Below are 14,552 nucleotides of genomic sequence, written 5' to 3'. Positions count from 1 at the left end.
CCTTGGATCTGCCCCCATCCACCTCCCCTATGCCATGGACTATAGCCTCCACCCTGGATCTGCCCACATCCACCTCCCCTACAGCTCCTACCCAACATCCCCACAGTCCCTATCCCTATTGCCTTCATACACTTGCTTTGGCAAAACTGATGTGTATTTGGTCCTGCCAATAAAGCTTCTTTGAATCCTATGTATGTGTATATATGTGTATGTATGTATGTATATAATTGTGCATATTTGTATGTTTGTGTATATATATATGTATGTATGTGTATACTTGTATGTGTGTATATATGTATGTATCTATGTGTGTATGTGTAAATTTGCATATATATATGTATATATACGGGTACATGCAAATGTACACATACACACATATATACACACATATTCTCCTCCTTCCCTGGATACCATGGCCCCCTAATACTAATGAGTGGTGTGATAATGGTGGGCTGGGGGCTTATCAGGGCAGGCTGGCCGCTGCTGGCAGCCTTATCTCTCCTGGACACATTGCTCTAGTGTTCCTCTCTCCATACTAAATAGGAAGCGAGTGCAGAGCCAGCAGCCCCGGCGACTCCCCTCACTACACCCCAGCACTGCAGCCAGGCCACAACATGGCGCCCACACTCACTGCTGCTCCTGGAAGGCGGCCGGTGAGTCCACGCTGGAGGTGCAGGGGGTCCCCCATACAGCCAGGAAGGGGGGATCGTATGTTATTACATGGGGAGGGGGATTGTACCTTACTATGCTGCTAATGGTGGGATAATGACAGGATGGGGTGCAGAGAATAACCAGGGGTGTGATGATATATGGGGGTGTGATGATATATGGGGGTGCACGTATATGGCGGGGTCTACACGAGTGTCCAGGGCTGGAGATGGCAGCCCCCACAGCTGCATTGTTTTGCCCCTTCTTCTTCTTTTTTTAGTCCTTATCGTCTTTGTAAATTTCTCTTCCCCCCACCTGTAATATTGGGGGCGAACGATGATGTAATTGTTGTCTCATCCGATGATCGTATCGTCAGCAAATCCTTCCACATCGGCCAGATCCGACTCACCGATGTGTTACCGAGCAGCCCGATGTCGGGTGGGATTACCGAGACATTGCACAGAGATCATGCTGCCATATTGTCTGTGTGTATATTATTATTGTATTGTTTTCATTATATATATGAAACAGATTTAGAAATATATATATATATATATATATATATATATATATATATATATATATATATATATATAATACATTTATAAACATATATAAAATATCTACTGAAAATAATACAATAATAAACGAAAAAATATCTTGTCTAATCATATTTTTATGCTTATCACATTCGTTTACAAAAAATCTGTACAGAAAATAATAAAATCCGGATAATTTGATCAATGTATAACTTATGTATACTATGTGCATCACACGTGTATATATATATATATATTATACAGGAAAGATATATATCATCTTGTCAGTTAGCCATTAAAATGTATCAACCACTGAGGACTCTCAGTTCCGAATATTTTTGTGTATATATATATATATATATATATATATATATATATATATATATATATATGTATATATTTATATATATATACATATATATATATATATATATATATATATATATATATATAAATATATATACATATATTTATTTAAAAAATAAAAAAATTGATATACGCACACACATATCGTTATTATTGTAGAAGTCGTGTTTTATTGTATTACTATGATCACATTGTTATCAGCATTCAGGGTATTGTTATGTTACTATGTCGTTATTAATGTTATTATTATGACGTTATTTGGATGGTAGTCGGGGGGTGCTGGTGCAGTCGGGGGGGTGCTGTGTACTGATTTTTTTTTATTCTACATTGTGTATCATGTTATTATGGATGATTGTAGGCACAGTGCTGTGCACCGATATATTATTGTTGGGGGTGATGATGAGACTAGGGGGCATTACTGGAAGAGATAAAGGCTACAGCTTCTGGATTTTATATACTGGGCTATAAAGCACACAGGGATACAGTGATCTCCCCGGTAACACAGATGGATCCATCTGTCCTGCTGCTTGTGGGGGAAAGAAATACCATTTTAGATGGAAAGTATGGAGGATTCTTGTAACAGTGGCAGAGAAAAAAAACCGCATACAGTACATAAATGCACATAAAATAACTCAAACACACCGATATACACAATAACGTGTGCACAAAACACATTAAACTCTACATACACATCAACATATAAACACACACACACAAAAAATACAAATAATCGAACAGTACATACATCTAATCATCTAAGCATACAGGCATAAAACATGCTAAACGCCTAGATAAACATAAATAAATATATATATATATATATATATATATATATATATATATATATATATATATATATATAAAGCTAAACACAAACATATCAGCATAAACACTACATCCACATGGAAGCATACACACAGCTAAATAGACACAATAGACTAGTCCATACACAATGACACATATACACATATACAACACCTAGAAATGCAGAAACACACAGAAACGAACCCGCATACAAAGCATAGAACGTTCTATATTATTGCTATAGTGTCAGTCTGCAGAATTACAAAGGCAGCCACATATAGATCTATATGCTGCAGACCACAAAGGGTGTGTCTTTGTCATGTTGGGTTAACCCCCTCCGCTCCACGTCACGGATATCATTACTACTAATTTGCCTGGAGATTGGGAATTACATTTTGAGAAAATGTGCCAGAAATCAGAAAGATAAAATCATGAAAAGACTAAAAAGGGAACGTTCCATTTTTTTTTTTATAATGGAGAGATGATAATGAGCAGGAAAAATACAACTGCAAATATAAACGCGAGTGATTACCTAGAATATGACAATTGTATAGGTGCATACATCCATGGAGCTGGCATTTTTTTGTTCTTTTTTTTCTTTCGTTTTTTTTCTCTCAAATATAATAAGATGTAATAACAGCAGGATAATATAATAGCAAATGTGACTGTATTGTGAGAGCATCACAGGGTGCAGAGTATATTGGGAGTGTGTCATGGACAATTTCTCACACATCTATTATTATTTTACTCTCTGAGATATATATATATATATATATATATATATATATATATATATATATATATATATATATATATATATATATATACTGTATTATTGTTGTTATTATTATATTCCTCTCCGATATATATATATATATATATATATATATATATATATATATATATATATATATATATATATTTTACTGTTATTATTATCATTATATATATATATATATATATATATATATATATATATATATAATATATATATATATTCAGGGAAGAATCTAGTAATAATAACATAAACAGTAATAGAATAATGGGTTTTCGTCATCACTCTATGTGCCACTTTTCTCTGCTATTTCAAAAAAATACCCTGACACAATGCGGATTACCAAATGTATTTAGTCCCAACCCCATAAATATATAAGGAGAGGGGACTCTGCTTAAAATGATTATCCTCATTTGTTGTTTTAGTGGATTATGTCACAGTATTATTATACATAACATCATAGAGATTAGATGTGATATTAAAAAGGAATTATTATTATCATCCTCCTCTTCATCATCATCTCTATAATGACCATAATTAATACCTATTAAGTGTAGGAAATGAGAAGAACAATAACTAAAACTACAATTTTTCCTGAATTTGTCTAAAATGTTTACATTATTATTATAGTTAATAATAATAGCAATAATGGATATTGTTTTGTATTATTATTCTTGCTGTTATTGTTATTATTCTTATATATTTTGTTGTGAATATTATTATTATTACTACTCACAACATTATTAAAAAAATAATAAGGATAATACCAATAATCCAATATGTTTATTGTGGTAACATATGCTTTAAATTTAGTGTCTTCCTTTCGCTTGTTAACCCTTGAGCTGACAAACAGAACTTCATAGACAGACTTGCATTAGCAGTGAATGATCTGCTTCCATTTGACCCCACATATTGCCATGCAGTTAATCTACACTGACCCTCTATAACTGAGAATGAGTATTTGGAGAATGCGCTGTGTACATTTTGGGCATGAAGAAGATTGTTACCATGATTATCAGCATAGTGATGATGATGAAGATGATGATGATGATGTTGATGGCTATAGTAATGTTGCAGCTATTGTGGAACTACAACTCCCTGGATGCCCTGACAGCCACATGCCATGTTGCTGGATGGACACAGATTGGCGATTGGTTCTTATAGATATTTGTAGGTGCCTGGATTATGATTTCGCAGATGCGGATTTTTGCTGCTCGTCTTGTGGGTGGGTGGATGGATGGATCGGTAGGTGGATGGGTGGATGGATGAGTGGGTGGATAGGTGGATGGGTGGGTGGATGGATGGGTGGATGGATGAGTGGGTGGATGGATGAGTGGGTGGATGGGTGGATGGATGAGTGGGTGGATGGATGGATGGGTGGATGAGTGGGTGGATAGGTGGATGGGTGGATGGGTGGGTGGATGGATGGGTAGATGGATGGGTATGTGGATGGATGGATGGGTGGATGGATAAGTGGATGGATGGGTGGATAGATAGATGGATGGGTTTGTGGATGGATGGATGGATGGGTGGATGGATAGATGGATGGGTTTGTGGATGGATGGATGAATGGATGATGGATGGGTGGATGAGCTGGGTGATGGATGGGTGGATGGATGGATAAGTGGATGGATGGGTGGATGGATAGATGGATGGGTCAGTGGATGGATGGATGGATGATGGATGGGTGGATGAGCTGGGTGATGGCTCTGATATCACTGCTCTCATGGTTGTATGTCTCTATGTCTGCAGGTAGGGATTCAGTGGGAGGTGACAGTGGTGGCATGAAGCCTGTCCTCCTCTTCCTGCACTGTCCCTGAAGATGATGGAGAGGTTGTCCACCGACATGGGAGACTCTCCTCAGGATGTGGCCTCTCCTGCTGGAGACGCAGCAGAGGCGGAGAGCAGCGCTGGTGTGGAGCTGAGCGGGGTGACAGAGGGGGCGGCCGCCAGCTCCCCCCCCAGAGCTGTGCCGGTGATTGAGCTGCTCAGGAGGGGGGAGGGATCCACCAATATAAAGGCCAGAGAGCAAGGACTGAGACTGCAAAGCCTGAGGACCACCGAACTGTGCAGAGCCCCTCTCACCCCAACCACAGAGCTGTGCAGAGCACCCCTGCCTGCAACTACTGAGCTCTGCAGAGCCCCTCTGACTCCAGCAACAGAGCTCTGCAGAGCCCCCCTGACTGCAACTACTGAGCTCTGCAGGACCCCCCTGACTCCAACCACAGAGCTGTGCAGAGCCCCTCTTCCAGTCTCTGGACCATCCCTTACTGCCACCACAGAGCTCTGCAGACCCCCGATTCCACTGACTGGACCACAAGCTGAGCAAACCACTGAAGCCCGAATGGTGCAGCTGAGCCCTCCAGATACTCTCCCCTTGCAAGCAGCTGGCAGAGCCATGTTGTATGGACTGAGTCAGCCACTGACCCCTGGACACAGGTTGGTAGCAGTTATATGTGATTTCTTTTACTAAGCTCCTATGAGTCCTGATCTTGGAGGGTCTGCATCCAGCGCTGCACCTGTCATCTGCAGCATCACTGCACACCACCCACTGTCCCTGCACATCCCAATAATGTCCTGTGCTTTCTTCTTACTTGTATGCAATGAACTATCCATTCATCATCACACCTTCTCATCATCACACAGAGCATCTTACTGAAATGGAAATACATTCTCCCTCTCTGCAGAATCCTTTGTCTGAATTATACATTTCTCAACAGTTTCTGGGCAGAGCATCTCACCCGCAGAGCATCTCACCCGCAGAGCATCTCACCCGCAGAGCATTCACCTGCAGAGCATCTCACCCGCAGAGCATCTCACCCGCAGAGCATCTCATCTGCAGAGCATCCAGCAAACTGAAATATTATTGCATTCAGGACATTTAAATCAATAGCAGCTATACCTAATGTGTCAAATCCGATCAAAAGTGATCCTTATTCCTTAGTACAAAGATCTGCAGACTGTACAAGTGAAGTCATGTATTGAATATAGTGATCACTTGCAGAACACCACGATGTAGATCACAGAATCTACTACATGATTATCAGATCTGAGCCCTGAAATTGATCTTCGCCCCATGAGATCTCCTCTCACTATGCAGCTACATAGGTCACATCTCCTTGTAGAAATATCCTTTATTGCACTTATACAGATGGATTCTTCTGTATTCTGCACATTCCAAATAGTTTGTGCAGCAATGCTAAAATATTCTATGTGTGCCCCTTATAAGCTTGCAGGTTTGTAGCTGATACCTGGTTGCCATGCTAGCTTCTCTACTTTCCCAGGCACCAGAATTGACAAATCTTCCACAATTAGAACATAGGATAATCTGGTTATTTCATCACTGATTCTCTATTGTCTGGTCAGACAACAACCTCTACTCCTCCAGATCATCATGGTAAGGTGCATATAAGAGGAAAGCCAAAACCACCAAACCCACAGCAAATCTCTGCACATCCTGCTGAGACCATCACATCCAGCACCTCTGACATCGGTTACATGCACACAACACATATACTATCATTCTATGGGTGATGTGTCCTGGGTAAATAATCCATTCTGCCTTGGCCAGAGTATTTTCATGCATTATTGAATATTTAATCTTATCCTTATTTCTATAGCAGCAACACATCATCATTACCTCTAATGTTAATTAATGGATGTATATTGAATTTCTCACATTACCTGTGAAGATCACAATGACCTTAGGGAGCAGCAAGTATAGACTAGCACCAGGGTCCTGATGCAAAATGTCTAATGGGACCCCCAAATACCAGGTGCCCTTTATAACATTGGTGTCTTCTTATGTGGGGTTTCCTATAACTATTCCCCTATGGCAGAGTATACATTATTGGAGATATATTAATCTGAAATCCAATATGTAGAATATTTATCTATTATTTATGATGCTTTGCTTATATAGCGCCATCATATTCTGCAGCGCTTTATATACATTATCATTGCTGTCTCCATAGGGGCTCACAATCTAAATCAATGCACTTTAATATATGATTTGAACTGTACAAAACTGGCCATAGTTATGCACATTAATTAAAAAAAAATCAAGCAGCAGATCAATAATCAATATCTTGCAGGAAAAAGGATTTTTCTTCTTCCTTTGCATCATTAATTTTACATGTTCCTTATTCTATACATGCTAAAGTATTTTTTTTTAACTAAAACCTTGCATGGATGTATATCAACATCCCATAGAGATCCTGCCTACTGCTTCCTCTCTTGTTGTAACTGTATCCATTTCCTGCCCTGTTTCCCATTTCTTGTCATTTCTTTAATGAATCTTTGTATTACTTCCTTTGATTTTCCCTTTTGTTTTTTATCTGAAAAAATATCTTTAATGCTTCATATATCACAAATATATCCTAAAAAAGAATTATCCTCTATTCACTCAGAATAGGAGTCCTTCGTAGTGACTTGAAATGTTAGTGAATTAAATAATGAAATATATTTGAAAATTTAAAAAAATAAAAATGGGATTTTTTTTATATTTCGTAATATTAAGACAAATCATGGAAAAAAAAATAATCTAAAAGAAAAATAAATACGTAAATAATAATACAATATCAATACTAGTATGCAATGCATATCAGTAGTATACACTGCAATGATAATATTATCCAACCTTTACTGCCCTTAGTTTTGTTTCAATTATATATAGAGAGAGAGAGAGAGAGAGAGAGAGAGAGAGACTAAAATTAATATAATATCATTCCATGCTTTTAATTATAATAATAGCACAGTATACAAGATACATAATAAACCTAAAATATATTCAATATACAATATCTTTTTTTTTCTTCTATCCCCAACTATACTGCATGATTATATATATATATATATATATATATATATATATATATATATATATATATAATATTAACAATAATAATAACAATTATTATTATAATAAAATATATATATATATATTTTTAATTATCATGCAGTATAGTTGGGGATAGAAGAAAAAAATAGATATTGCGTTGAATATATTGTAGGTTTATTATGTATATTGTATACTGAGCTGTTATTATTCTAATTCATTAATTTTAATCTCTCAATTCCCAGTATTCATTTATGTAAATGTATTTTTTTTTTTTACATATTTTTGTTACTTCTTTCCTTAATGCCAAATAAATCAAACTATTATGATTTGATGCCACATTCCAAAAGTAAATCTTTAAAAATACCAAATAGCCATTATGATGCTTTCTAATATTATCCTATGACAAATTCGCTAGGGATGTTTAAAAAATTTCAGAAAAATATAAAACAATTCTACATTGCTGATTTTAAAATCTAAAACTGAGTACACATTAACAAAATGTCATTTCTATAGTTTTCCCATAATATTTTACATTTTTATCAATCAATTTGAAGATTGTAATTATATTATTAATCTCTATTTTCATGTTTTTTTTTATTAAACTCATTAAAGACTGGTCACAAATGAGTAAAATTCAGCTCTATGTATAATTACACCTTGAAAAAAATATAAATGAGTGTATTATTGTCTCTACAGTGGATATTTTGATGATACGGAAACCTTCCCAATGTTCAATAATAATGTAAGGGTCAAGAGGCGTTCCGGGCCATACGAAGTGGAAGTTACTGAGGGTAAGTCCAAAGCCTTTAACAATATTTCACCGTTGTTTCTTAAGTTCTTTTGTTCACATTATTTATATTATTCTGCCAATTTCCAACATCACTAGAACACTTATTGCAGCTACTATATAAAAAAATTATTATTTCATTTTATTCTGAACACACAATTACAACCTCCCTATATAATCATTATTTTAACATTCCTAAAATGAAAATCAGTTTTTAACTTTGAATAATCCCAATTTGCTAGTTTCTCAATAAGTTTCTGTCCAGCTGTTAAAAACCCCAGTAAGCAGCAATAATCTGCAAGAAAATTCAACAGCAAGTGTTTATTTTTTTCTGCAGCATCCCCAGAGGAGAAATGAGGAATTGCACAATTCTCATTGAAAATCAAGCAGCTGTCAGTATAATTAACAGCTGGGTCCTCCAGATAGAGCAGAGGTGTCAAACTGCATTCCTCGAGGGCCGCCAACAGGTCATGTTTTCAGGATTTCCTTGTATTGCACAGGTGATAATTTAATCACCTGCACAGAATGATTCCAGCACCTTGTGGAATGCTAAGGAAATCCTGAAAACATGACCTGTTGGCGGCCCTCGAGGAATGCAGTTTGACACCTCTGAGATAGAGAGATACTCTTTTTTTGCCACTTTACAAAAGAAAGTAAAAAAATTTGTTTGCCAATAGCCATACATTTATTGGGATAATTTTTGGACAGTTGACTAATTTCAATGCTAACCATAGCAACCAATCAGATTTTTTCGATTATGTTTTGTTATGTACTTTTTACTTATTTGCACAAATTGTTTTGAGAAAACTTAGCACCTTCAGTTCAGTAATGTAATATATTTTGTTTTATTACATTTTTGTTTTGTAGGAGGTCCTCATACAAAGGTAGTCCGACGCATTTTCACAAACAGCCGGGAAAGATGGAGGCAGCAAAATGTGAACGGAGCTTTTGCTGAACTCCGCAAACTGATTCCAACTCATCCTCCCGATAAGAAACTGAGCAAAAATGAAATCTTACGTCTGGCCATGAAATACATCAATTTCCTTGCTAAACTTCTTGACGACCAAGAAGAAGAAGGCAACCAAAGGAGCAAAATGAATAAAGATAATGGTATGGTCCAGCAAAATCTCCTGCAAGACATGTTGTCTCCAAACTCCAGCTGTGGAAGCTCTTTAGATGGAGTGCCGAGTCCTGATAGCTTTACGGAAGATCATGACACAATGGACTCCAAACACAACAGAAACCTTCACCAGGGCATGCTCCCTATAGAAAGCAATGGGCAACGGTGACATCCCCCTGAAAAAGGGACTCTACTGGCTGTCTCTTGACTATGGCACATGGTTTTGGACCTTTTTCTGTATTTCCTGTGCTTATACTCATACATGGGATAACAAGACAATGCATATCTTTAAGGTACTCTGGCAACACCCCCGAAATTCTGAAAACCAAAGCCACATCTACAACGGAGGACTGTGGTACAAGGAAAAGGATGTCTCGAAGAAGTCTTGATGTTCTACTTCTCTCCCTCTCAAAAATGGCTTGGCGTATAAAGAAAAATGCGTAGCATCCTGGTCATGCTATTCCTACAAATTCAGGCCAGAACTTCTACTGCTAGGTCATCCCTATTTAATGACTCAACCAAGAAATGAGCAAAGTAAATTTTTAATTTAACAGATGATACTATTTTTTCAAGCAAATGAGAAGAACGTTGACTTTTCAGATGCTAATTTACAAATGAAAAAAAGATAATATTCAAGTGAAAGGACTCTAAAAAAAATTGCAAGACTGGTGACTCAGCCTCATGTTTTGGGACCTGGAGTTTTTTGTTTCCTTTTGTTTTGTTTTGTTTTTGTTTTTTAAATTGGTACCTAATAGGAATAAGGTACAGTATATGGATATGAATATATACATTTATTTCAGAATTGTTCAGTTTTCAGCAGTATTTTGACTATTTATAATAAGGCAACATTATGGTATATGACGTGACTAAAATCTAGGGTTATATCTTATATTCATTTAGGATTTTTGGTAGGTTTGATTGGTTGGTCGATTTTCGATTTAGACACCATTGTTTCCCTCTGCCTTTAAGTGGGGCAGAATGTCTTGCATTTTTAAGGATGAGATCTCAGAGTAATAATATATAGACATGGATAAAGAATAAATGTATGGATCTATAGGTCTCCAATTTAAAAACTCAATGATAATCTGATTAATCATTATTAGCAACCCATTTCCATTTTAATAACTAGCGGTAAAATTTTAAGCTCATGGTTCCCAATGCAAAATTTCCTTCCTGGCCTTCAACTATCAGCACTGTACAGTACTGTGAGGCTCCCAACTAACATGGGTCTTTAATTGGGGTCTCCCAACTATAATGGGCCTTTAATAGGGCTCCCAACTATCATGGGTCTTTAATAGGGGATCCCAACTATCATGGGTTTTTAATAGGGTTCCCAACTATCATGGGTCTCTAATAGGGTTCCCAAGTATCATGGGTTTTTAATAGGGTTCCCAACTATCATGGGTTCTTAATAGGGCTCCCAACTATCATGAGTTTTTAATAGTGCTCCCAACAAGCATGTTTTTTTTAATAGGGGCTCCCAACTATCATAGTTCTTTAATAGGGGCTACCAACAATCATGGGTCTTTAACAGGTGCTCGCAACTCTCATGGGTTCTTAATAGGGTTTCTAACTATCATTGGTCTTTATTACGGATCCTAATGACCATGGGTCTTTAATAGGGTTCCCAACTATCATGGGTCTTTAATAAGGTTCCCAACTATCGTGGGCCCCTGGACCCAAGTGCAACTGCAACATATTCACCAAATATAGCTCTACCCCTGTATCATGGGTTTTTGCATCCATGATAACTTGTACTTATTGGGCCCTAACGTAAAATCGGTAACAAGGCCACCTACCATGTGCCACTTATAATACTGGGGTATTAAGTTGTAGAAGGGAATTTGGGTCTATCAGGGCCTGGCGTGACTTCTGCGCCTGCATTCATAGTAGTTTTGCCCTGGTTATACAGGCTTTCTTGTTTTAAAAATTCTGCTCATGGCTGTTTTTTAAAACTCCTATAGCAAATAATCAGATTCTGCCATATTACATTTTAGGCTAAGTGTAGAAAAAAAACCAACACAGGTAGATGTGTTACCCATAGCAACCAATCATATGTCTTCATGTTCTCACTTTCCTGCAATCCTCATTGGTTGCTGTGGCAACAACTCAATTTGAGGCCTAGTGGCTTGAAGGTCTAATATGTAAACCAGGCCCATTACCCAAACAACCCCCAAACCTAATATGTGATTTAGTCTTCTAGATTACACCGTGTTACTGATCCTCACACCTTCCTGATAGGCGGGCCTATGATACTTGCAATGGCAGTCCATTCCTTATACAGATAAAATATGATTTTGAGTCACTTTCTCCATCGGTGATAAAAAAAACCCATCAGAGATCTCAATCAGCACAGGACAGGTGATTGCGTCTGGACTTACACAATGGATTAATGTCAGCTGAACCCAATGATTTAGTCAAAAAATGGGGTCTAAAGCCGTGTTCACACATAGCGTAAATACTGCGGCGTTTTTTTCCACTACGTTTTTCTAGGCAGAAAAATACTGTCCAAGAAAAGTGGCTGTAATTTTATGAAGACTCATGCCAACTGTGCATGGAAAGACAGTGCAGCACTGTTCGAGTTTTGTTTCTTTTTTTTCCTTATAGGCTTCTATGAGGAGTCTGGGAACAAAAAACAAATTTTGAGTTTTTAAGTGCAGAAGCAAAGCTTTTTTTTATACTAAAAGCTGCTTTAAACCTGAACTAAAAATGCCTCAAATAAAGGGAAAAAAAGACAGCATAAGAGCAATAATGAGAGAAAATAGTTATTGAATGCTCTGGTGCAGACACGTGCAAAACATGTGAATAAAAAGCAGCAGAAAAAAACAAGGCATTTATGCTACGTGTGAACATGGTCTATAGGTATCACCTGACTCTTCCTGAATGGGAAGGAAAAGGTTCGGGATGGTGGATTTCAACATGCCTGATAGTTGTGTTCTTTAAGGGAAAGGGCACTGCCAAAGGTGTCTGGGGGCCGCTTACTCCTAATGTTCGGCACCTGACTCCTCCATATAAATGAGGGCATGGATGAGTGTTCTTGTGTTTTCTCTGGCAGCGGCTTATTTTCCCTGAAAAAAAAGGATCAGGAATTGAAATTCCAACTGCCCGATCGTCTTCTTCCCCAATATAATCTGTTGGGGAAAAGTTGGGAGGTCACCATTCATAAGATGGTCAGCCGGGACCACCACAATCAGCAGATTCAGATGACTTTCATGAAAATGGCTAGCCTTCTCGACTTTATGATCCCAAGAGAATTGTGTGTTTTAATCCTGTATGTATCTGACGGACATCTTGTAGACCGGATACATGAGATCGCACCTCTTCAATGTAGCTCCAATTTTTCGTAGGCAACAAATGCCTTGTACGTGAGGGGGGTACATACTATAGTCATGGTCTAGGCCAGTGTTCCCAACTCCAGTCCTCAAGAACCACCAACAGGTCGTGTTTTCAGGATTTCCTTAGTATGGCCCAGGTGATGGAATTGTTGCCTTTCTAGATGATGGAATTCTCACCTGGGCAATACTAAGAAAATCCTGAAAACATGACCTGTTGGTGGCTTTTGGGGACCGAACTTGGGGAACACTGGTCTAGGCAGTTACCTAAATGGTGCAGTTGTAAATGGACCCATTACTCTTCTCGTTGGGCTAATAGGGTGTAACCTTCAATATGAGGGGATTATAATGCTCCTTTAGGATAGTAGGGGGGCACCAGTAGGAGCCCCAGGACTGCTTGTATCATGGAGTGTGAGAGTATGGCGCACCAGTACCGGGCCTCATTGGACGTCGGAGGTACAACCAATATATGGCAATGGAAGCAAACTGCCAACCGAAATATTCCATAAATTCAAAAATTATTAATTTTCTCCCATATATGAATCTACTGCCGGTATAACAGATCCATAGATCCACAGGATCGATCTGACATGATCTAGTGTCCTGGGTGTTAAAGGTACATGGACCTTTATACATCACACATGAACATTCTGAGGTTCGCATGAGTTCTCGCCTGTTATCATAAAGGTACATAGATATATATATAGATATATAAATATATTTTTATCCCTCTTTTCCTTCGCTTGCACCGAACCTCTTTGTAAATTGACAGCACTTTCCATTTATGTCGTACTGTTCGAGTAAAGTCTTAAGTTTGTTTTCTGCATTTTTTCTTTTTATTATTTCTTGCAGAAAGTAAGTAACCAGGCCTGGTACCCATTTAACCATTCCTCTACATGTCCAGCAGGGGAAAGGTTAACTATGTAACGCCGTTTCGGCAATTCTGTCTACGTGCTGTTTAGGAATAAAAGAAACACTTTTTTTTTTGTTATATGATGTAATATTAAAGATATTCCTAAATAAATAAAAAAAAGTTCTACAAATGCATGGTGTGTCTCTTTGGTTGTATCTGGAGGATATTTGCATGAAAATGAAGGTATACTATAAAGGAGGGACATATATCCTTCCAGGGTTGATTGCGTAGACATTACAGAAGGGTGTTTGTGCTTTATGACTTGCGACTTATTGGATAGAAGTGTCCATAAACTGCTATAATAACTGAGCAGAGATGGCGTGATGTCCACAGAGAGGCAGAGGAGCTGCGTCGAAGCCCGTATCTGACGACGTAGCGTTCTTATTCCATTTTCCAGCAGTACAATATAGCTTTCATCTGTCATCGGC

The 14,552-nt window shown here is 37.7% G+C and overlaps 1 protein-coding gene across 1 annotated transcript; it reads left to right on the top strand.

Moving 5' to 3' along the window:
* Positions 1-548: 548 nt before the first annotated feature.
* Positions 549-14,258, top strand: TAL1 (TAL bHLH transcription factor 1, erythroid differentiation factor). The gene is made up of 4 exons (XM_077278131.1): positions 549-653; positions 4,885-5,571; positions 8,669-8,763; positions 9,627-14,258. The coding sequence occupies exons 2-4, from the start codon at positions 4,955-4,957 to the stop codon at positions 10,046-10,048; spliced, it is 1,134 nt and encodes a 377-aa protein (XP_077134246.1). The 5' UTR covers positions 549-653; positions 4,885-4,954; the 3' UTR covers positions 10,049-14,258.
* Positions 14,259-14,552: the final 294 nt, after the last annotated feature.

This window comes from Ranitomeya variabilis, chromosome 8 (genome assembly GCF_051348905.1).
Source record: "Ranitomeya variabilis isolate aRanVar5 chromosome 8, aRanVar5.hap1, whole genome shotgun sequence".
NCBI lineage: Eukaryota > Metazoa > Chordata > Amphibia > Anura > Dendrobatidae > Ranitomeya > Ranitomeya variabilis.
Note: the sequence above shows the minus strand (reverse complement) of the source record. Positions and strands in the feature narration are given on the sequence as shown.

What these genes read in the sequence shown, in the direction of transcription:
- TAL1 (XM_077278131.1), top strand. Translation starts at nt 4,955, where the DNA reads ATGATGGAGAGGTTGTCCACCGACATGGGAGACTCTCCTCAGGATGTG. An exon ending in CCACTGACCCCTGGACACAG is followed by an intron (nt 5,572 to 8,668) that starts GTTGGTAGCAGT and finishes TTGTCTCTACAG; the next exon opens with TGGATATTTTGATGATACGG. An exon ending in CGAAGTGGAAGTTACTGAGG is followed by an intron (nt 8,764 to 9,626) that starts GTAAGTCCAAAG and finishes TTTGTTTTGTAG; the next exon opens with GAGGTCCTCATACAAAGGTA.